Source organism: Stenella coeruleoalba (genome assembly GCF_951394435.1).
Source record: "Stenella coeruleoalba genome assembly, chromosome: 11".
NCBI classification, from domain to species: domain Eukaryota; kingdom Metazoa; phylum Chordata; class Mammalia; order Artiodactyla; family Delphinidae; genus Stenella; species Stenella coeruleoalba.
In genome coordinates, this window is record NC_137157.1 from 77,719,382 (window position 1) to 77,743,742 (window position 24,361).

The following is a 24,361-nucleotide window of genomic DNA, read 5'->3' on the forward strand; positions in this document are numbered from 1 at the left end:
GCAAAAAAAAAATAAATAAAAAAATAAGGCTTCCAGTTGCATCAAGAAAAGAGCAACTTGAGGGAGAAAATAACTCTATGATAGATCTTTTTGTGAAAGGACAGAGAAAGCTGGTGATCAGAGGAGATGCCTGGCACCAGGCTAAGGCCTAACTTCAGAGAAACCTCTTGGGAAACTGATTTCAAAATCAACCGCAGTAGGAACACAGTTTTGAGAGCAATCTAAGAGCCACAGATGTTCAGTTATCTGCACCTATGTGCTAAGCTTAATAAACATCAGGAGACACTCTGAAGATAAATACTTGAATTGAAAACAATAGTAATGTCGCTAAATCCACGTTCTCATTTGTTCAGAATTCTGTTCAGCCTCTTATCAGAATCAGTGTTAATAATCAGAAATATTTTCATTTGTGCACATGCCAGCTCCTGGATTCCCAATGTGCAGTTATCTGTTCTGTCATTTTTACTCTCCTTTTCACTGGTATGACAAGTGAATACCATAAGAAATAGGCAGTGTTTACTCATTTACACGTAAATAGTCATTTAATAATAACAACAATGACAGCATCGGATTGAGTGCTCATTATATGTGAGGCAGGGTCTGAGGTCTTGACACGTGTTCATTCACTTGGGAGGTAGTTAAGCATTCAGCAAATATAGGTCGCTATTGCTACATAGTACTTTCACTCCAAGAGGTACTACTTTAAACTGTGGTGGAAATTTAGAGAGTAACTAGTTTTCATCCACACGGAGCTGTAACTGAGAATAAAGCACAGCAGATGCTTGTTTTTTTGGAATGGAGAGATCTCTACCGATCTTGGTTCTGAGACTTAGCAGCACACAGATATGAAAGGGGGTTGACCATACGGAAGGAATACATTTAGTGGCAGAAAAGAGGCTGGAAAAAAGTTAGTAATTCTGACTAGTTTGTCAGGGACCTTCTGGGACCAGGCACGCATGGTTGCCAGTTAGGGAAGCATTGAACAAACCAGATGGGGGCCAACAGAGGGGTCTTTAGCAGGTCCAGAGTGACATACCTTCCCCCCCGCCTTTAGAGTTTCCAGCAGACATATTGTCACACACCTTGAGTATGGGATAAATTTGACTCCATATTATTTATTATCAGTTCTTTTTATTTTATAAAAACTTAGGTTTGCATTAAAGCCTGTATTAGGCAAAAGTTGCTTTTATGTTTTAAGGTGAAGATTAAAATACTTCCTACCACTAAATAGCTGTAGTGGACTCCTGAATTATTTACTTTTTAATCATTACTCTTGAAATCTCAAAAACATCTCTCTCTCTCTCTTTCTCTCTTTCACACACACACACACACACACACACACACACACACATATATACACACACACACACACACACACACACACACACACACACCCCTCTCCCCCAACCCAACCCTCTTTCTGTCCTCCTCCCTCTCAATATGAATTTCCAGTGCATTGGCTCCACTTGATTACAAAGGAACAGTGCTAACCCTATGAGAATGCTATGAAATTATAGCTTCATACCCTGTATTAGTAGAATTGGAAATCTGTTTTGCTGCCATTTAACCTTATCCTTCACATTCTCCATCTGGTCTGGTACTTAAAACAAATGGATTCTCAAAGGCACCAACAGATAAGGATAAAATTACACATGCAGACAGGGTCTCCTTATGAGGATGTTAATGTTAAAGTGGACGAGAAGGTCTGTTTTTTATCTGATGGATCAGAATATAATTATTCTCTTTCTTTTTCTCAACAGGGAAACTACGTGTCTGCAAGAGCTTATTATGAGAGAGCCTTACAGCTGGTTCCAGACAGCAAACTGCTGCAGGAAAATCTTGCCAAATTGGATCGTCTAGAAAAAAGATTACAAGAAGTTCGAGAAAAGGATCAAATGTAGCAGCATTTGACCAAGTCTCCAAGGGACAGTACTGGTGCCTTTGGAAGAGGAAGAACTGACAGACGGAAGCCTTGCTTACACATCAGTTGGGGCACAACCGATGAAGTTTTCCTCTTACTCGAGTTCAGGGTGGCACATTTTGGGACACTTGCTGGTAACCCTGTGCTGGGGACTTGCATTTCCATGAAAGAAGACAAAGAGAGCAAAGCAAGGGCTGGAAGGGCCTGAAGGAAGGAAAACAGCAGCTACACATTTGACAGATGTTTGTTTGCTTTAATTCCAGATTTCCTTTCATATGTCTGTCTGATTTTCCAACCTGGAAATCTAATTCCATTTCTTAGTGTAGATATTTGTGTCTCAGAAACAGAGGCTTGAAATGCTATGAGTGCATGGCATCTCTTCTTTAGGAGAGGAGATATTTCAGAGAGGGTAAATCCTCTGGGATAAACCATTTGAGAAATTCTACCAAGAGGTAGCTCATTTAATTCTCCAGAACTAGAAAAGAGTATCTAACAGTGTTTGTAAAAACCTTCTGGAATATATGGGGAAAGGGGCTATTGTAAGATAAAGCTAAGTAAGGTTTGTCTAATATCCTTCTGAGGATAGTGCTAGAGCCCTATTGAGAAGTAAATTAAATTCCACTCTGATACAAGCTGTTTTCCCATTGCCTAATATGTCAAAAAGGAAGCTTCTGGAATTGTGTATGAGTATTCTTATTCCTAGGGAAAAATCAAGGGTCTTGCTACCCCTGACTCTTCATGGAAATGTTTTAAATTAATTTTATTACAAGTATTACTAGAGTAGTGGTTCTGCTCTAAGATTTCATAAGTGCTTTTAAAACTCGTAAATGTTTCTGCCTCCAAATATATTGTTATTTTGGTGGAGAAAAAAATAGTATATTCTACATGAGAAATATTAAAGATATTAATTGAGAGAAATGTTCTACTTTATTATCTTAACACTCAGACGTTCTGAGATTATTTTTTGAAAATATATTTAACCACTGAGGAATCTTTATGGTAGATTACAGAAATCTTCATAGACTCTAAATAGATGGACAGCTCTATTGATTTGTCTTCCTAGGCTTAATGAGAATTCTGTGCTTAGAACATGAATGATAGAACCTGCAGTTCCTGGTTCTGTATTTGTAATTTTGGAGATTTCATGGAGAATGCTCAAAAAATCTAGGAAAAAATGTCTAAATTCATAACTTTAAAATATATATTTATAGTTAAAAGATAGGGATGGCAAAGTTGAATTTACAATTTGTCTTTTAGTGTTATTTATTTCATAACTTATAAAATATTTAATATATACACACTTTTTTCCCTGTACATAGTGGTTTTAATAGCAGTTTTCACAACTGATCATTGTGATCACATCACTGATCAACTGATCACATCATCACAAACAAAAATTATAAATCTAAATTACAAGGTAGTTAAGTTTTAACAGCCCCTAAAAAAATTTGTCTTGACTCTTCACTTGCTAAAGCTAAAGAAATTAGGAATCAGCCTTCAGTGTTTGGGAGGTAATATATTTTGAAATTGAAGGAATTGGAATACTGATTCTCATTTGGTTTTCATCATAAACTTAAAAAAAAAACAAAAACCCACTCTGGTCAGTGCTGTTCCTGGCCAAGCCAGGTGTCATACACATGTAGGAGCCTGAAGACACGCGTATGTCACACGCTCAGGCCAGAGCAAGAAGCCTCCTGCTTCTTTTCAACCCCAGTATCAGAGACCACTGCCTCTCTATGTTGTTATTATTATTTTTTTGTCAAGGTAAATCTAGATAAAAGGAGGAAAAACTTCTTTGGAAAGGGATGATGCCAGGAATATTTTAAATGCAAAGGATTACGGAATTTGAATTAGCAAATTCTGTTTGTGTGTATTCTGTTTGTGTATATCAATAATCCAATAATGTATATAGTACCACTCTGATCTTCTGTTTCTAATAGTCTTTTAATGTTATATATCATAAATGTATCCAAAATTTCATTTAAAATATTTTTATTCCCTCCCAAATTATACTTCTGTAGCCCTAAGGTCAAGAAATGTACTAAAGTATTTATTGTAAAATAACTACTCCATCCCCAAAATGAAAAACATGAAGCCCTAGCTAAAAACAATATCTAGGACTTTAATTACAACTTTTTAGTTTTAGTCTAAAAAAAACTCATACTTAGAAAGTTAATGGAAAAGATAGAGCCCCAAATTTTGAAAAGCAATTACGCCTTACTTGAAGGGCTGCTAAAGATAGGCGAGTACATTTGTTGGAATAATTGAAATGGCTATTACAGCCTAAAAGTTTCTGAGAGAAAATGGTCACTGGCCTTCAGGAGACTTTTCCTGCCTTCTTTTGGGTGCTTTTCTCTCTTCCTCTGTTCTCTGTCTCTCTATTTCTCTCTCCCCCTCTCTCTCCTGCCCTCTCTCCCTCGCCCCTTCTCTCTCTCCCCCTCCCTCTCTCTGTCTTTCTCACTCTGTCACTCTGTCTCGTTCTTTCTGCACTCACTGGCATCTCTTTGAACATTAAAAGTAAGCCTGTTTGTTGGACCAGATATTTCTGTCCTGAGTTAATACTTTCACTTATATGTGGCCAGGGAAATACTTTTCATAGTTGAGTGGTGCCTATAAGAAAATAAATCACATATTATTTTTCAGAGATATTAAGTGTATTTTATAACTATTTTTATTTGCTCTTATAACATGAAATAATATGTGGAATTCATCCTTATCAAAACGAAAGTGGAGTGCCCTGGCTACTCATGGAGATGCATCCAGGTTCCCTTAACAGAAGCATGCTTGGCTGTGAGTTGATAGCCCCTTTCTGAGATGGAATTGCAAAGCCAGCTTTGTGGACGCGCAGTCTCTGTAGACCCTCAGAGTCCTGCACTCAGAAGCACCTTGTGTTTGGTTGAATTCTCTGCTTGAAGTTCTCAGTAATTTTTGAATAATTCCATTTTGCACTGGGTCGTGGGTAGGAGGGAAGGTAGCTGAGAACAAGACAGGAGTTGCTTCAGTCTAGCTGAACGCTTGATCTAATGAGCAGAGTTTCATTTGTGACTGTTACCCTGTGCAGCATTGGCTATTTTGTCTCAGCTACACTTAGAGTTCCTTGTGTACATATATTCCCCTCCTACTGCCAGTCTATCTAACCTGTCCTTCTGTCTGACCAGAACCAGTTCTCCTTGCCTTCAAATTCTCCAATAAGTGGCAGTCCTTTCACATGTCCTTCGACATGGAGCCACGAGAATGGCTTTACAAGTTTATGTTAACCTTAAGAATTATTCAGGATTTTAAAACTGATTCAGATGTTTTCAACCTGTTAACGGCATTCGTAAAACATGGTTCAGTGATGTAACGTAAGTGAACTAAACCAAAGATTTAAATACCTTGGAGGAAAAGAAATTTTATTTTAGGGAATCCTGAGATATATCTTTTAGGCCTGTTTATTTTGCAGCCCATCAAAAAACAAAGAGGATTATCAGCGCTTTGATTCCAGCTCCCCACAGTACTTCACAGCCCCCAGTGTACGAGTCTGATGTGCCTAACACATGGTACCTCGGTTTGGTGCAGGGTTTTGCAGTGGTTGTGCAACTGCGTTTCAACAGAACTGAGAAAATCCAAACCTTTCCATGCAGGGTTTTGTATCGCCTCTATTAAACATTCCAGGCCTCCCGGATTGAAGAGCCGGGTTCAGCTGATAGCTGAGCTCTCGCCCCTCACACACAGGTGCTTTGGCCCTGGTGGATTTGAGGATAACCTGCGTGCACACCTTTAGGAATCCCTGGACCCTGGCCACCCAGGTTATGATTCTAATGTGCAGTGAGGCATTTGACCTTTATATTTACAGAATTCTTGGTTCTCAGATGGACAGGGATTGCCTTGCCATTTGCACGTACTGGACGAGGCACCCGGTATATAAAACTCATATTGTTTATGACTCATAGAAGGGCCCATGACATAGAGCCATGTTCTCTATGCCTCCCTCTTTCTTTAGGTTACACATGTCAGCTTTCGTTAATTATTTCTTAATTGTACTCATTAGAATCAGTTTTTAAAAAAAAACAACAAAAAAACTTTTTCTCTGATTTGTGACGGATTTGCACTTTAGATCAATAAATCCAGAGGGTATTAGTAATAACACTCAAAGCAAATGTAGTTATAGGTGTTCTGTTTATTTTAATTTTTTTTCCTGGTTTCTGAATCACATTTACTTTGATTAAATTGTATGTTGGTATCTCCCAATAATAGCAAAACTTAACTATCTAAATGGCATCTTTTGGCATTTTAGAAGTAAATACCTGTCAAATCCTGTATTTAGGCTGTAATTGAATAGGATGAAAACTTACAATGCCAAAAACTATGGAGAAATATAACTGTTTATGATTATGATTATTCTTGAAGTTTTCAATGTGAAAAATATGTTGAACAGTTCTTCCAAAAATAGCACTTCCTTATTTTTTTTTGGTAGTCATATAACTTAAAGAGAAGAAATAAAATAACTTCAATCAAAGCTATGGTTTACTGTCAGTAAAATAAAATGTCACAACAGAATCAATATCTATCAATTGGCTCATATAAAAATGTTCCATTTTTATCACCAAGGTTCCTTTCCATGAAAACCTTTAGGGCATATAACTTGTAAAATTAGCACCCATCATAATATGCAGTCATTATCAGTTTGTAAGTTTAGATCAGCATTTACCACAAACTGAAAAGAGAAGTCTATGTCCATAAATCCAGGAGTTTTTTCCCATTCTCAGTGGGGCACGTGGTGCATATTTGTATCACTTTAGACTTTGCCAATGTGCATAATGTCCTTCTGGGGTTGTGTTGCTGGTCCATAGGAGGGGTGACCCAGTCCAAGAACCAGGAGATCTGGAGTCTAGTCCTGCTCTGCCACCGAGGTGCCGCCTCACCTGGCACAAGTTACCAAGTGTCTCAGTCATGTTTATTGTCCGTTAAAGGAGTGGTTACTCCTATGGACCTATCCAGCTCTGTGAGTCCCCTGAATCCAAATGCAAAGCCCTCTGCCTCTGAAGAGATAACTGATAAGTGTTGCCCTTCGTTTTAGAAATTCTTAATCATTGCAGCAAAACACATACACAAACAACCCTAAAAGTGACTGAACTGCCCAAGTACTTTACTATGGCCGAGGTAACTACTCTTATTTTGCAGTCTGTACGTATAAAAGTTAGCGATTTTTTTACGTTTCTAAGGAAAAGAGATTTTAAAAAATTTCCTCCAAAGGAACTGAAATATCTGTATTTTAGCCCCATGGCTTGCTTTTACAATGTGGAAATCATTTGACTTGCTGTGACTCACCCATCCCTCCTTTTGTCAGAGGAAAATACTTACATCATGTTCTTGATCAGTTGTATATAAATGTACATTTTTGTTACTTTTGCTGTGCCAGTTAGAAATATATCTCCCATAAAGTATTTCTCCCATTTAAGTCTGATTATGTACACTTTGCCTAGATCTTTCCAAAATAAAATTTATGTAAATGTCTATTTTATATAAAATATGATGAAAATAATTATGTCTTGTTTCAATCTCTCAAGTGCTCCGTGATTAGTACCCACTGAAATCCATGTCACCAGTAGGTGCCTGCTTTAAAAAGAAAAAAAGAGTATCCTTCTTCCTTTCCCCATTCATTCATTCATTCATTGCATTGTTCTGTGTGCTTTATGTCTGCTCTCTTTTTCATATCGCACAACCACTGTTTTCAGTGCTTACCCATTCCAGATCTTTTCCCCTCATCTTACTGAGATGCCTTCACCTCTTTCTTTATGGAGTAAATACAAGATAGAAAACCCTCAATATCCTGCACTCAGTCATCTACAAACTTAACCTGCACCCAATTCTCCCCTCTCTCCTGTTGCTACAATGAAAGAAGAGGGCCCTCGGCCCTAGATTATCACATCTTGTAGAAATTCATTCCATTCTTTAATCTCTTTCTTCGTCCTTAACTTCTTCCTTTTTCTGGCTCTCATCAATTCTGTTCTATTTTAAAAACACAGATACAGGGCTTCCCTGGTGGCGCAGTGGTTGGGAGTCCGCCTGCCGATACAGGGGACGCGGGTTCGTGCCCCGGTACGGGAGGATCCCACGTGCCGCGGAGCGGCTGGGCCCGTGAGCTGTGGCCGCTGAGCCTGCGCGTCCGGAGCCTGTGCTCCGCAACGGGAGAGGCCACAACAGTGAGAGCCCCGCGTACCGGAAAACACACACACACACACACACACACACACACACACACACAGATACAGGTAGCCACCATCAAGATCCCTTGAAAACAATCCTTCCTTTATTCCTTTTCACCTCTGGCTGCTACTGCATCTCTTTATGCCCTTCACAGCCAGACTATTTTGAATAAATTGTCTTCACTCATTCTTTCTACTTGCATCCTTCACATTCTCTCTGCAACCTAGTGAAATCTGTCTCTGCAACAAATATTCAAATCAAGTTGCTGTTTCTAACGTCACTAATAATCACTTTAGTGCTGATTCCTAGGTCTTGTGGGACTTGGGAGAGCGTTCGAGAGTTTAGATCAGTGGTTTAGCGGGAATGGAAAAACATATTTTAAACAAAATATTATTTACCCCATGACTTGCTCATTGTTCATGGGTTAGTCTCCCAACACTCCTAAGTTTACAACTGTGCTTAGAGCTGGGGCTTCCATCAAGAGTCTTGGAAGGCCTCCAATAGCAGATCATTATTTCGCTGCCCTAATGAAGATATATGTTCAAATTCAAGGCAGATTTCCCAATCCAATTTGGGAAAGTCCAGCCCACTCTGCTTGACATCCTTTCCTTTTCTGAAGTGTTCTGGTTTGTTTTGTTTTGTTTTAAAATAAGAAAACCCTTCCATTTGGACCCTTCAAGGTCACCACAAACCCAACATATTTAAACCATCATCTTACTAGCAAATTTAAATCTAAAACTAATGACCTGGCTTTTGTTATGTATGCAATTCGTATTGAATGGCTCTTTTTCTACTTAATGGAAAGGCGTTATTTTGTCAAGCCAGAAAGGGATCAATCTCCTGTATAGAAGGACAAGGTCTCACTTGAGGCTGTGAGTTTGAACTCTGGAAACAAAGGGAGCTGTGATGTAACAGGAAATGAAACAGTGCCCAACCCCATGGAGACTCCCAGGTGTGAAACACACCACTGAAGATCCTGCAAAGCTGTGTGTGTACCATGTGCACAAAACTACAAGGGGACAGGGTCTGTAAGCTTCATGAGGTTAGCCATGAACTTGAACATCGTGGGTCCAACGTGCACAGCACATGTTCATTTCTTCTTTCCTTCTATTTTATTTTGTAACAGCTTTGTAGTGACTTTAATCTGACCCTCTCTTGCTAAGAAGAAAGAGAGGAGTTTGCGTCCCTTTGGAGGGTCTGAGCTTTTATTGGAGAGTAGTGTGCCCCTGGGGCCACAGATGGTTATGGTAATAATCGTGAGGTCACTACAGTGAAAGCGAAACTCGGAGATGAGAGTGGTGAGGGCCATGGGTCAGACAGCCACCACCTGGAGAGTTCTTTTACAGCACTCAGATGTAGCAGTGTATTTTCAGAAAAGAGCAGCTTACCTTACCAAGTCCCCTCCTGGTGTGCCCTAGACACCCAAGCTTGAAACCCAGGAGTCATCTACTCAGTCAAACTGCCATCCAAGTTGTGACTATTTTAAATAAATACTTAAAATGGTGCTACTCTCAAGAACAATTCAGTCCAACAGAACTGTTGATGATGGCAGTGTTGCATATCTGTGCTGTCCAATATGGTAGCCACTAGGCACAGTGGCTATTGAGGACCAGAATGTAGCTAGTGCGACTGAGGAACAAATTTTTTTTATTTTAGTTAATATTAATTTTAATAACCATACATGGCTAATGTCCACTCTATTGGACAGTGCAACTTAAGAGCTTTTCCGTGTTGTAAGACTTGGGACATAAAAATCACGGAAACCCCTTTTAGCTTCATAAGGCAAGAAGGCTTGAGATGGTGTGTTTCAAGTTTGGGTGCCAATCACATTCTTGAAGCTTTTTGCCAGAAGCTTCCCAATTCACCTGCTCCCTTCTGCCCCTCTCTGACTGTCAGCTGCCTGTCCCTGGACCTGCATTCCCTCCACCTCGACTGTCTCTGTTTTCCTGTCCTTCTGTCTACCACCTGCCTGTCTCCCTAATTTGTTTACCCTCCTACCTCAAGAAGCTTTTATTTCTATTTAATACAAAAGTGAAATAACTGGGGCTGGGGGACTGGTGTCTAGGTTAGTTAATATATATAAAATGTTCACTTAGCCTTGCCCTCATTTTTTGATAAATTATAAATCAATTACAAATTCTGGCTTTATTCCTCTCCCAATCTCAAGCTAACTCGTTACAAATTACTTATTAGAAAATAATTATTGAAAAAATGCTGACATGATAATCCTGCTACTGGATTCATTTTAATACTCTTAAATGCTGAACCCTACAGTTTTGGTCCATTCCACTGAAGTTGATGATGCCACTGAGAAAAGGAACGGGGTAGAAACCTGATCTTTCACATCCACTCCCTTTGAAAACTTGGGAGTGTCACGGTCTTCAACAAGCTTCTTAGAAGCAGGGTGGTACCTTTACATACTCAAGTTTTCACGAGTCCTCCTTTCAGAGGTCAGCCTGCCTGTGTCTTGCATGGGTGCCCAGCTTCCTTGACCCTGGGCTTGGGCCACACTCCCTGGTTGGGAACAGAATTCACCTGCGCTGAGCGTTCTAGGCCACTGATGCCCTTGCTCCCGCATCTGGCCCAGGCTCACCCTCGAGGTCACCTCGCTCCTGTCTCCAGGGGCGGAGGGCGGGGACGCTATGACACCTGGGCGGCCCGAGAGCGGCCAAGGCTCGGCTGGTCCTGAGGAGGGAAAGCTGTGCGCCCGGCTGCGCGACAGGTGCGGCCCCTTGGCGCCGCGGGAGGGAGTGAAGAGCGCGTGCGCTTCCGGGAGCGCGAGCCCTGCGGCCGCAGCGCCTCTCCTCGCCGGCGTCTGAGGAAGACCGACGGGTCCCCGCGCGCGGGCGCCATGCGGACGCCGCCTGCGGCTGCTTCGCTGCTGCTCTTGGTGCTCGCGGTCCGCCCCTGGCGGAGCAGAGGTGAGCCTGGCGCTGGGCGCCGCCGAGGCTGCGGGCGGCTGAGCGCCGGCAAGGGGACTTCATTCCTCCCCAGGGCAGAACAGCCAACTGTGCCCAAGAAGGGCCTGGGCCGGATTTTCTTCTGCAATCCTTTGGATTCTGGAGTTCAAGTTTTTAGGCACATCTGCTAATCATGCTTGTGCTAAGGATTCTCCTCCAGGGAAAGATAACCAAGTAGAAGTAACTTAAAACCTAATAGCTCTGTTCCGGAGCAGCATATGTTCTCCAGTATCTTTCATTCCACCTAAATTATGTGATGCTCACCCTCCCAGAGAAAGCCCCGAATCCATCACCAGAGGGAGAGGGCCTCATGCAGTGCCCAGGTCTTTTTTATTAAGGTAGCTCAGGCTGTAAAGGGCAGAGGGAGTGGCGAGGCAAGTTCTAGTCAACGAGTCAGGGGTATCTTGAGAAAAGAAAGGGGATAGCCTGCAGCTGAGTGACACCAGAACATCTGAGCCAGGCCAGGAAAATCCGAACGTGGAAATCAGGATAAAATGAACGCTTACATAAGATGCCGTGTGTGTGTGTGTGTGTGTGTGTGTGTGTGTGTGTGATCACACATATGCTCTCCCACACAGGACTGAAGTGCGGAATTCGTGCTGTTGATTTGAAAAGTACGGAAACTATCTTGGAATCGGGGTTCTTCTCTAGAGTTACTAGTTGGGGAAATTCAACAGTTGGTGGACACCCGTGGCAGGTGGGTATAAGAAAGACATTGATTTCTTAATGAGAAAACGGTGAATTATTTCCTTTGTTTCAAATACTACAACTCCAGGTTAACATGTAATTTTTCTCCAGACCCCACTTGACCTCACTGTCAAAGAGTTTATTTCGTAGGAAATCTCTTCCTAACCAATTTATATCAGTGTCTTAATGTGACATCATATTAGAAGAGTTGATTTCAAATGTTTCTGAAGGAGATGACATCTGTGTGGAGATGTATATTAGTTGTGTTCATAACTTTTTTCTTGGGCAGGTCTCCCTGAAATTAGGTAGGCACCACTTCTGTGGAGGAAGCTTGATTCAAGGTGATCTGGTGGTTACAGCAGCACACTGCCTGGCTAGCCTCGATGAGTAAGTTGTGGATTTCCATTACTTATCAAACCTTGATCCATGGCAATAGGATTGGGAGATTCGACACCCTAAATACCATACAAGGTTCAGTCTTAGTCCCTTTCTTAATTTTTCCCTCTGGTCCACCTACCCACTGACCTTCCTGATTCCCAGAAACTTGTGTATATCCCAAGATTTCTTGTGCTTCCTACTCTACTAATCAGAGACCCCAAAGATCCCAGACATCATCTATGATCTGTGGAGTTAGTGGTGGGGTAGGGGTGATGGTTACTTATTTTAATAAAGTATTAACATCAAATGTTGAACAGATGCACTAATGTTCTAATAATCTGAGTTTCAGTAATTAGGAGGGGAAAATACTGTGGAAACAACAGATACTTGACTAGATTAAAAGAGGGTACTAGTAAAAGGAAAAGAAGGACAGTTCTAGGAACAACTTTCTATCTTGCTTAAAATGGTAGAGCATATATAGACTGGTTTATGTACAAAAGAAGACACAAATATTTTATGCAGAAAGACAATTGACGCTAGGGGAAAGGGTTCACAGAATGTAAACACTCTGTGATTGAAAACCATGACTTTTTATAGATACCTATAATTTACAGGGAATTATAACAATTGATAATAATCACTAATAAAGATACATCTTCTTTTAAGACTTAGAAATGCTTAAAGGTACATTAATCACTTTCATTTAATTACATGAAACCAAGACTGTCTTTCCTGGGGGAGACAGCTAGACTTATTGAAAGATTTTTGTTTGGTTTTAGGAAGCAAATTAAGCATCTGACTGTGACTGCTGGGGAGTATAACCTCTTTCAGAAGGATAAGGAGGAACAGAAAATTCCTGTCTCAGAAATTATTATCCATCCTAAATACAACAGACTTGGATGTATGAGTTTTGATACTGCACTGCTATATCTAAAACACAAAGCCAACTTTGGTAAGTAGGGAGTGTTGGAGTACAAAAAAAATATAATGGAGGGCTTCCCTGGTGGCACAGTGGTTGAGAGTCCGCCTGCCGATGCGGGGAGCGTGGGTTCGTGCCCCGGTCTGGGAGGATCCCGCGTGCCGCAGAGCGGCAGGACCCGTGAGCCATGGGCGCTGGGCCTGCTCGTCCGGAGCCTGTGCTCCGCAACGGGAGAGGCCACAACAGCGAGAGGCCGGCGTAAGGTTAACAAGCGCTTGAACAAAGGTTAATGGTAACAATATTTTAAAGTGGCAATGAAATCAGGCAATAACCATCAATTCCACAGTCAAATGAATATCAGAATGTGACAAGTAATTTATTTAAATAACACCTCCTTAATATCATCTTTCTAAGCTTCTCATTGCCTAGTTGCCTGTTCTAGCTTCCAACAATTAAAATGTGACACAGGAGTCTGAAATTTCTGAGTGAATGCTGGAGACTTGCCATGTCATTGCTAAAATCTGTGTACTTTTACTTTAATATCATTATACAAAGGTATTTTATTATAACCCAGGAAGTTAGAGATGGGAAAACACCATATTAGTTTCATACACTATAATTTGACAGCTTCACTATGACTCATGATTTGAGAAAATTGGATAATTGTTAAATCTGAAGAACTCAGGTAAAGAATATTGTGAATACTCTTCAGCCATAAAAAAGAATGGAATCTTGCCATTTGTGACAATGTGGATAGGAACCTGAGGGCATTATCCTGAATGAAATAAAAAAAGGCAAACACTGTGTGATCTCACCTATATGTGGAATTAAAAAAAAAAAAAAAAAAGCTGATAGATACAGAGAACACATTGGTGGTTGCCAGAGGTGGTGAGTGGGCAAAATGGGTGAAGGGAGTCAAAAGTTATAACTTCCAGTTATAAAATAAGTCCTGGAGATAAAAATGTACAGTATGATGACTATAGTTAATGATACTATGTTACATAGTTGAAAGTTGTTAAGAGAGTAGATCTTAAAAGTCCTCATCACAAGGAAAAAGATTTTTGTACCTATGTATGGTGATGGATGTTAACTATACTCACTGTTTCACAATACATATAAATAACAAATCATGTCATAAACCTGAAACTAATATAATGTTATATGTCAATTATACCTCAGTAAAAGTGGGAGAAAAAGTATTGTAAAGAATAGCAGATGGTTAATTAATAAAATTATTATATATTTTTAAAATTATGATTTAGAAATTTTCCTAACAAAGTCTGCAAATACAAAGTATAGGTCATGGCACCTACAAACAAATGCATTTCCATAAATACGAATTATATAATATAAATTATATAGCTTCAAGCTGAGTCTGTACAATATGTCTTGAAATGTCCATGGCTGAGCAAAATAATCAGCTTTTTTCCCTATGTTTTGGAAGATTGTAGACCTCAGGGAACAGTATTATTTGGAGAAAATGGGAAGATTTGTTATCCCCATTCGAAAGAGAGCAACTATTCTCATAATCGGTACGTAACCCTGGTAGGAATGATCTCTGGGTTTTTCCCCCAAATCATGCCATTTTAAGGGGCCATGTTTTGGCAACTTTATCTGGTATCTCAATTACTTTATTTGATTAACATAAAACCCTAAATATTTTATCTGGTATTGGATGACAAATATTTGCTAATTGGTATTTCTGATACCTGTTAGTATGAAACATCAACATTAAGACTGGAGCTTACGAGGGGAATTCCCTGGCAGTCCAGTGGTTAGGACTCCAGGCTTCCACTGCAGGGGGCGCAGGTTCGATCCCTGGTTTAGGAACTAAGGTCCCACAAGCTGCGGGGCACAGCCAAAAAAAAACAAAAATAATAAACAAACAAAAAAAGACTGGAACTTAACCTGAATTGATGTATTCAAATATCTAACATTAACAGCAGCTGGTAGTGAGATTGTTTGGGGAATCTAGCGGTTAATCCTGTCCCACTTATTTCTGTAATAATTGTAATACTTTGTTCAGTGTTGCCTATAAGAGAGAAAATAGTTCATGATCTATAACCTTCAGTATCTTAAAAAATTTTTTACCTACCTTGTCCTTTATATGGCTAAGAATATCTTTAAGCTTTAAAAATTAATTTTGCAAATATCTCATTTTCTTAAGTGTTCTACATTCATTTTTAAAATCGCATTGAGCATTGAAAGGTATTCAAAGGTAGATGAGAGTTCTATGAGTTTATAATCTGGTAGGAGGAGAGAGCTGGACAAAAATAACTATACTATAAAACAAGGTGAAATAAGCTTTATAATCCACACTACCAAGGTGTGTTGGTACTATTGACAATGGAGAGAATAATTCCTATTGCAGTGATTTGTGAGGTGTGTGTACTATGGTTGGGGGGGGTAGAGATGCTTCAGTTAAGGGGATGGTATTGAAACTAGACAGTGAAGTATAGTTATGATTTTATTGCTCATGACGTCTTTTGTAGCTCTAACATATAAGAGATTTCTACAGATCATGCCAGGCAGAGGGAATTGTGTATAAGAAATGTCAGGAGGTGAAGAATATCAGGACTGTTTGGACAGTGTGTCCCAGTGCAGCTGGAGAATGTTAATGTAAGTAGGAACTGGGGTAGCAGTCGATGATGAAGATAAAAAGGGCTTAATTGTAGAGGACCTTGAATTCCATGTGAAGAAGCTTAGACTTTATGCCATGGGCAATGGGAAGTCAAAATGGTGGTGAGATTATAATTTACAAAATTAATGTAAAATAAATGTAAATATCCATTACAAGTATAGGACAGAAATGATGTGGCTTAATTGCAGCCCATATTTAAAAGGCTTATTAAGAGTCTAAGTTGACTTTCTGTGAGTCAACCTAGTAATAATATAATACCAATAAAGCCTTTGCCGTCTTTGCTTAAACTTTTAGACGAATAGCATCCAGAGTCCTATTCTGTTAGAGTCCTGGGCTGGGGTGTAGGCAGGAGGTCTCTAGATACAATCGTTAGAGAGGAACATTGATAGGCTGGAAATTACCTGAGGGACAATGACCAAGATCAAAAGAAATTCAAAACAGTGCCTTGGGAGATGTGGTGGAGGGAACTAGGAATATATTCATTCCAAAGAAGACTTGACAGGAGGAAGGAGCTGTCTTGATTTATCTGAAAGGCTACCGTAGAAGCAGAATTGGACTTCTGATTAGCTGCTGAGCTGAGAACAAGAGCAGAGGGTAAATGTTAGAAGAAGGTAGATTTCAGTACAATGTAAAGGAGTTTCTAATTTGAGAGATTTCTGAGATTTAATGGCCTGCGCAGGAGATAATGAATTTCCTTTATAAGTGGATATTTGAGCAGAAGATGGATGGCTATGCATGAGATTCTAGAAAGCATTTATCTATTGGATAAGATATACACAGATGACAGACAATTTACCCTCAAAGACAGAGAACTTGTGATTCAATTTAGATGAAGTATTGAAGAGATCTCTGCAAGAAGGACTTTCAAGACAGAGGGTGTTCTTAGTAGTATCAAACATTGCAAAAGTCAAAATGAGTTCAGATAAAATGCGATTGGATATGGTAATTCAAAAGTTAGGAACTGATTCAGTAGAATTGTAAGGTTAGAAGCTATATTCACAATGCATTAAGTGATTGTTGAAGACTTGGTACCTCTTCACCAAATAGTAAAAATTAATTGAGGCCCTAAGATGTGTCAGGCACTATTTTAGGTGCTAGTTATACAGCAGAGAATGAAACAGACAAAAATGTTTTCCTTTGCGGGGCAAGTTGTGGGGTGGAAAGTGGGGATAATACAGATAATATTACATACAGTAGAAGATGGTAAGTGCAGTACAGGAAAATAAAGCAAGAAGGAGGGGTAGAGAGTGCTGGGTTGTGCAATAATTGGGGAAGATGTTCAGGAAGACTGCACTATGAAAATGATATTTGAACAAAGACTTGAATGAAATGAGTGAGGCCATCAAACGATCATCTTGGGGAGGGATATTCCTGGCAGAAAAAAAAAAAATTAGCACTTAGCTAGAGCTAAGTGAGAGAGGGTGAAAGTGGTCATGATTATGAGTGGCCAAACTTATAGAGCATAAGAAGGACTTTGGATTTTACTGTAAGATATGGAGCCACTGGAGGTCGTTGAGCAGAGGAGGAACATGATCTGACACATTTTAAAGGATCTCTTTGGCTGTTGTGTTGAAAATAGACCATAGAACAGGCAAGAGCAAGAGCTGAAAGACCAGCTCCTGCAGCAATCCCGGTAAGGATGAAGATAGCTTCGACCAGGTTTGTAACAGTCGAGGGGGTGAGAAGTAGTAGAGCCACAGGATTTGCTAACAACTTGAAAATTTGGGTTTCAAAAAAGAGAGAGACTTAAGATTGTGTTGAAGGTTTGTGACCTACAGGAAGGAAGGAGCTGCTATTGTTTGAGATGAGGAAGACAGTTGAGCAGTGAAGAGAAGGAGGAAGATGGGACAGTGGCTTTGGGGAATAGGGCACTAGGATTAACAGAAATGGGGATTTTGCTTTTTGAAGGGTAGGGCTAACTGTTCTTATGGGCAGGAGAGAGAATAAGAGTGATTAGTTAAGAGAAATACATATGTATGTGAAGGAAGTTTCATGAGAACACAACAAATAAAGATTTAGCTTTGGAAAGAAGGAAGATAATTCCTTTCCTGGGAAAGGAACAGAAAATGCCAAGGTAATCTATGGGATATTTGAAGGAATTTGCACTAGATGCTGTCTTAGTAATTGTTAAGCTTTGAACTGCTTCATGTTTAGAGAATGAAGTTAAGATTAAATAGTTAAGATATTAAGTAGCTTGTAGGGACTAAAGTAAGAAGTCAACTAAAGGGAATAAGACTTTCAGCTACATTACAACTCAATATCAGCATGAATTTGTACCATATTCCAACACATCGAAAACAGACTGGTTTTTCATTGTTATTTTATGTACCACCAATCAAGAAAACAAAATACCCAAGATTAGGAGATCTCCATATAAAAGTGGGACACCTATACCTTCAGTGTAAGGCTATACAAGGCATAAGCCCACTCATGTGGAAAGTTACACGCCTCAACCTTGGCAATGGATGTAGGGAGGGGTACAAATCTTCCTGAGAATTCGAATCATAAGCTAATATTCATGCAAGTCTGCAGTCTAAAATTTTCACCACTAGTGTAGTCTAAAACACCTCAAGCAGAAAAATTAAGTAGTATGCAGTCAACCCCCAGGTGACTGGCTAAAACTATTACAAATCCTCTCTTGAAACACTCTTTCAATACATTGATTGTAAGACTAACATTGTGAGATCCTTCTAACCGAACTTTAAGACTCCATTGTAAGATCCTTCTGATTTTAGAATGGTCAAATGTGAAAAGACATGTCTTAGAAATGTAATAAGGCATGGAGCCAATTTACCTACTTAGTGACTCCAGCATGCTAAGCAAACTTGAATGATGGAAGAAGGGTCTTTTAAATTCCAAATGGAGTTAATTAGCCAATGGTAAGGGAGAAAGAGATAACGTGAAAGTGAAGCAGGGAGTTATAGTCTCTCCAAGCCTGTCTTTATTCTGGTAGGTGGTAGCTAGACTCTCAGAAATGGCAGATTCATGGCATTCAGATGGTCTCCTTCCAAGGAAGATATTACATCTTTTAGAGCCTAGAACAGTGCCTGACATATAATAACTGCTCAATAGATAGAATGAATAAATCAATGATTAATTCTGGTACCCCTCTCTCACTCAGCTTGACTAGACCTCAGAATCCTTTTAATGCAGCAATCACTAACAATAAATCAAGGTTGGCATGTGACTTGAAATCTATTTTCCATCTTTGAGTTAGAGATTTTTGAATTAGAAAATAATATGATGAAAACAGGAGAAAGCAGTGGCCTTTGAAGTCATAAAGCCTAAACTGTATTTCCCATTATATGTGAGATGTGATGACTCTTTCAATATCAATGCCAGTTTTTCTATTTGGAGAAGGGGGAGTAATTTCTCTCCTGCCTACCTCAGAGGGGGGTAATGAATCCCAAGAAGGAAGATGGATACGGAGTGCTTTTCCAACTAAAGTGCTTAGAAAAGTGGGCATCGTCGTATTTTAGGCAGCTTATTGCTTTTTAACTCAAAGTGATTAAAAAGTAATTTTAATAATATTTTAGGCAGTCTATTTTTACATCTAGTTCAGGATGATGAGCTTGAATAGAAAAAGAGTAAAGCAGGGAGTTTCTGGTTAAGGAGAAGATGTTTGGTGAGAATTACAGTGTTTGGTTTTGGAAACTGGGCATAAAAGGGTTGGATAACTCCTACAGTCCTGAGAAGTTATTACTTGAAGGGCAATGGGACAGTTAGCAGGTCTAAGGTTGTTGATAAAGACTGTGGAGCTTTAGAAGGAAGCTCGTTCTGACATGTTAGGTTCCAGATAAGATTGCTTTGCACTCACTCACTCACAAACATAGAAAATGAACTATGGTTACCAAAGGAGGGAGAGGGGTGAGGAGGGATAAATTAGGACTTTGTGATTAGCAGATACACACTACTATATGTAAAATAGATAAACAACAAGGACCTACTGTATAGCACGGGGAACTATATTCAATATCTTGGAATGACCTTTAATGGAAAAGAATCTGAAAAAAAATATATATATATGTATGTATGTATAACTGAATTACTTTGCTGTACACCTGAAACATTGTAAATCAACTATACTTCAAAAAAATTAAAAAGTAAATAAATGAACAATTAAAATCATGACAGAGGGTCACTTGTCAATTAAAAGAAACAATTACTTTGAACTCACATACACGTGAGCCATAGAAGACCCTGAGAATGTCTGGCCGATTGGGATTTCTTTTCTTGAGTAAATAGTATGAATTCATGTAGAAAAATAAAGGTAAATGATTGTGTGTTAAATTATGTAAACTACTTTCAAAATGTTTAAACATGTTTCTAAAGATATTTGTAAAAGGTCACAGCTTACCTTCCTGGAAGTTGGATAACATCGCAACTACAGGGATTATGACTTAGGCTGACCTAGGAGGATGTGGCTGCTTTGGGTTAAAATATGCTGCATGGTCAATCCATAATTCATAATCCATAATTCAACTTCTGGGTGAATATTATGAATTTTCAATTAGACTAATAAATTAGAGAGATGAATCTTAGGTTTCTTAAATTCGTAGATCAAAATTCTTGCATTTTATAACTAAATGAAATTTAAAGGGTGGTTTCTGACATTCTCTGATTAATACTGCTCCATTTCTTGGAGAAATGACGGCAATTTGAGCGTAAACAAATTATTCTCACATAAAGAATTTCCTTTGCCTTTTACCTTCTAATATCCTGTAAAATTTTAGTATTGAGTTATGAGCTAAACCTCAGATATTAGATCTTATTTGTCACACTTGACTCTGCCATTTATTATACTTTCTTCACTTTCTCCTCTGCAGCTTATGTATCTGGAAAATAATGGTACCAGAAAATAAAATTATCCTAATAAAATTTACAAGCTTAGACATAGAAAATCAAGTTGAATGTGACCATGACTCTATATCTTTACAATCAAGCAGTGGAGTGCTTATTAGTGAGTATGCTACATTTATTTTCATTTGTCATTTTAGAGTATCCAAACAGCCAAGGAGGGGCTAAAGGATCTGAAATTAGATTTCTGCACACAGGGAAATTATTTCATTTTGCAAACTGTGCCCTTTTGAAGGGGCCAAGAGTGTGTGTGGTAAGAGTGGAAGCAAAGACCAGCATATTTCCTGAGGTTTATCGATTCCTTTCTCAAGTTTAATAGCAGTGTTGAACGAAATTGATCTCACAATTGTCAGAAACTTCCCTTCAAGGCCATGTCAGTTTTTTCCTTCTTACCACAAAAGCGGGTGCATGTTTGCCAAATCTGGTACAGACAGGAAGCATATGGAAGAAAATGTAAACCATTCATAACCTTACCACCTAGAGGTAAATGCTGCTAACATTTAATGTATATTTATCTATACATATTAACTGTACACACTGAACTCTACATTGTTTTATAATGTTCTTTTTTCTCATGACCATAGGTAATTTCATGTCATTTCATTTCTTTTATTGAATACCTCTTATAAGCTATGTAAGCATAACTGATATATTTACTTTAATTGAAATATTATGTGTTAAGCGTGATAGAAGGTCTCTGGAGCTGGCATAGACCTCGGTCTCTAGGTCTCCATATGGCCAATGATTAGTATAAATATCTCTTCAGAAGTATTTGACAGAATTCTATAGTCAAGGTATTGTGCTAAGGGTTATAATATTTATTGACTAAATGATTTCATGCTTCAGGCCTTTTTACCCAGTAATCATTCTTTAAACCAATCATTAAACCAGATATCATACCAAGTACTGAGTGTATACAGAGTAAAAGCAGTCTCTGCCCTACTGAGCTTGCAGTTTGGTGAAGTAAATAAAGGTGTACCACAAAGTAGGAAATGGCGTAGAGTAGGATAAGTGCTGTGGGGTTCAGAAGAGCTCTCGTTTCCATTGGTTGTCAGGGAATGTCTATGGAGAGCTGGACTTTGAGTTAGACCCTGAAGGATGAGTAGAATTTGGACATGTGAGATTGGGTATGAGGAAGTAAATGGAGTATAAATTATTGAAGCAGAGTGTAGAATGAATTAAAGGGACTATTGTATACTTTGGTGTATTTAGAACAGAGAGTTCATGGAAGGTAGTATCAGAAAAGCACGTGTCTAAGTTTGTTTCCATCATTTTTCAGTAATCTTAGTTCAATTTCTTTTGCTTTTAAGGTAAGGTCTGTGGAAATATATTGCCCTCACCATTGCTGACAGAGACCAATGAGGCCACAGTTACCTTTGTTTCTGATACAGACAACAGTGGCAGCAGCTTTGAGCTTACCTTTACTGCTATACGGAAGAACTCAGAAGCAGGTAGGTATTAAATCAGGCATGCAATTCCCTGCTGTTTTTCTGTGATATGAGGGTGAGGAAGAGGGAATGCCTTTGTCTATTCACCTAGGATTTCCACAACACCTCCATAGGTTCAGGATGTGGGAGTGGGGCTGTGCTGGTGGTGGAAGGGATGATTCACTCTGCCGGCTATCCTCACCTGTATCCCAGGAATGTAGGGTGTCACTGGTTGATTCATGCTCCAGAGAAACACATTATAAAGGCAAGCAACTAAGGAGACCTTTACTTCATCAAGAAATTAGCTGTGTGTGTTTAGCAGAACTTGCTTCATCAGGACTGTTAAATTGTCTTATGATTAAGATCTTCTATTTGCTGTTTTCTTTTTTAACTCTAAAAGGGGATCTTTGTATGTAGTTTAAAATGTTTTAACAGTTTAAAAGAGACTAAAACAAAAAGTAAGTCTCCTACTCAGCTAACTCCAATCCTACTTCCTGAAATCAAACACTGATAAGTTTCTGGAATATCCATAGAGAGAGATTCTGAGCATTTTCAAACATGTATATATTCATATTGCTTGGCAGTGCTTTCTCTACTTAAAAATATCTCAAGGATCTTTCTAGATAAGCCCAGAGGGCTTCTTTACAACAACTGCATTAAATTATATTGTGTGATGTCCCTTAATTTCTTACACCAGTTCCCTATTAACAGACTTCTAGTGAGTTGCCAGTCTTTGCCCATGCCAGCAATGCTGGTATGTTCCTGTGTCACTGTTTTTGGACGATGTGGATGTATATAATTCCCAGAAGTGGACTCACTGGGTCAAAGGGTTTGTGTCTTTAAATCTGGTAGTAATTGCCCTCCAAAGAGGCTGCAGCTGTTTACCCTTCTACCAACGGAATATGAGGGTGTGACTGAGAGCCCTTTAACGTATAGAGGGAAACTTTAAAAGTTTGTATCTTCTCTTTGACCACTTCTCTGGTTATGTTTATAATTTATACAGCTGACATTTGAAGACCTTAGTATTGAATTTAACCAAAACGGTACTCATGCTGTTGTGATTTATGGTGATCCTGAAGAGGAACATGGGTTGGGTGGTAACATTCTGTCCTTTAAATTTAATCTGAAAAGTATGAGACAAAGCAGAGTAGTTGGAGCATTGGCTGGCTTCCTTGGATACCATGAGGTAGAGTGGGGATATGAATTTCTTATACTGGAAACTCATGATGCCGTAAAACTTTAGCTTTAAAATCTATCACTTCAACTGAGTTACCAGTAAAGTTTTTAACAGAAACATGCAAAATTTGAAGAATGTTTCAGAATATTTGGAAGGTGAAAAGGAGGTCCCAGGGAAAAAAGAAAATGTTAACACAGTAAAATTTTAGCAGCGATTTAAGGTAAAATTTTAAACTTTTTTTTTCTGTATTAATCCCTTCAATTGCTGATATATTCATTTTTATGTCCAAGAAAAGTAACCAGAAAAAAATTATTCAAAAATTATTCAAAGCTATAATTTCTACGTGAGCCCTAAAAGTTAAATTTTGAACTAAATCTTCAAATATACTTTCAGCTTTGACCTACCAATTTACTGTGTATGAAAAATTATCCTTCTGGCCATGTTGCCACATCCTTAACACCTACTATGTGTCCCTCAGCTAGGTGTAGTGTGGGTTGGAGACCAGGAATATAGATAATTTTGGAATGTTTATTTGGATAGTCAGGGCAGGTGAAGGGAGCCCAATTCCCGGATGCAACAGATCGGGACCCATATAGAGTGGGGTTTATGTGTTACCTATCACATAAAGTGTAGCCATGCTCTGTTTGGAAGGACGAATACCAAGTTTGGGATTTTCTTTTTTTTCTTTTTTTTTTTTTTTTTTGCTGTACACGGGCCTCTCACTGCTGCGGCCTCTCCCGTTGCGGAGCACAGGCTCAGCGGCCATGGCTCACAGGCCCAGCTGCTCTGCTGCATGTGGGATCTTCCCGGACCGGGACACGAACCCGCATCCCCTGCATCGGCAGGCAGACTCTCAACCACTGCGCCACCAGGGAAGCCCCTGGGATTTTCTTTAATTCACCTCTTCTCATTGTCTGTAAATTAACAGTCAACTGAGGTTTCTATGCATACTAAAAGTCAGATATTCTTGCCCTATCTATAGAGTTTTTCCTGCGAGATAAAATTATAGTACATTGTTATCTTGAAACTAGTGTTTGATTCCCACGTGAAATGGAAGGGTACAAAGCAAAGTTGGAGAAAACAAAACTTTTTGGAAGAAAATTAATTGGATGATGTTTTACCTCTGTTTTCTGATTTTTAATTTTTTGTAACTATAAAGCAAAGTTCCCTAAAACTTTTACAGCCAAGCTTTGTGAAATCTTGAA

General features: G+C 39.1%; 2 protein-coding genes across 7 annotated transcripts in view; both read left to right on the forward strand.

The window, feature by feature from the left end:
- TMTC1 (transmembrane O-mannosyltransferase targeting cadherins 1) overlaps nucleotides 1-7,380 on the forward strand; it is a 263,316-nt gene extending 255,936 nt beyond the window's left edge. For 5 of the 6 annotated variants that reach the window (XM_079936645.1, XM_079936646.1, XM_079936647.1 and 2 more), the window contains one exon: nucleotides 1,761-7,380. In XM_079936645.1, the coding sequence (XP_079792771.1) occupies nucleotides 1,761-1,901 (141 nt within the window). In that variant the 3' untranslated portion in view covers nucleotides 1,902-7,380. The remainder of the gene's footprint in view (nucleotides 1-1,760) is intronic. The other variant, XR_013830478.1, reaches the window with a different exon arrangement.
- Nucleotides 7,381-11,632: 4,252 nt separating this feature from the next.
- Nucleotides 11,633-24,361, forward strand: part of OVCH1 (ovochymase 1) — a gene marked incomplete at both ends in the record, with an annotated part of 53,446 nt that continues 40,717 nt past the window's right edge. The window contains 8 exons of the mRNA XM_079937514.1: nucleotides 11,633-11,767; nucleotides 12,047-12,144; nucleotides 12,915-13,087; nucleotides 14,499-14,586; nucleotides 20,522-20,655; nucleotides 21,863-22,003; nucleotides 22,114-22,244; nucleotides 22,691-22,733. Coding sequence (XP_079793640.1) covers nucleotides 11,633-11,767; nucleotides 12,047-12,144; nucleotides 12,915-13,087; nucleotides 14,499-14,586; nucleotides 20,522-20,655; nucleotides 21,863-22,003; nucleotides 22,114-22,244; nucleotides 22,691-22,733 — 943 coding nt within the window. The remainder of the gene's footprint in view (nucleotides 11,768-12,046; nucleotides 12,145-12,914; nucleotides 13,088-14,498; nucleotides 14,587-20,521; nucleotides 20,656-21,862; nucleotides 22,004-22,113; nucleotides 22,245-22,690; nucleotides 22,734-24,361) is intronic.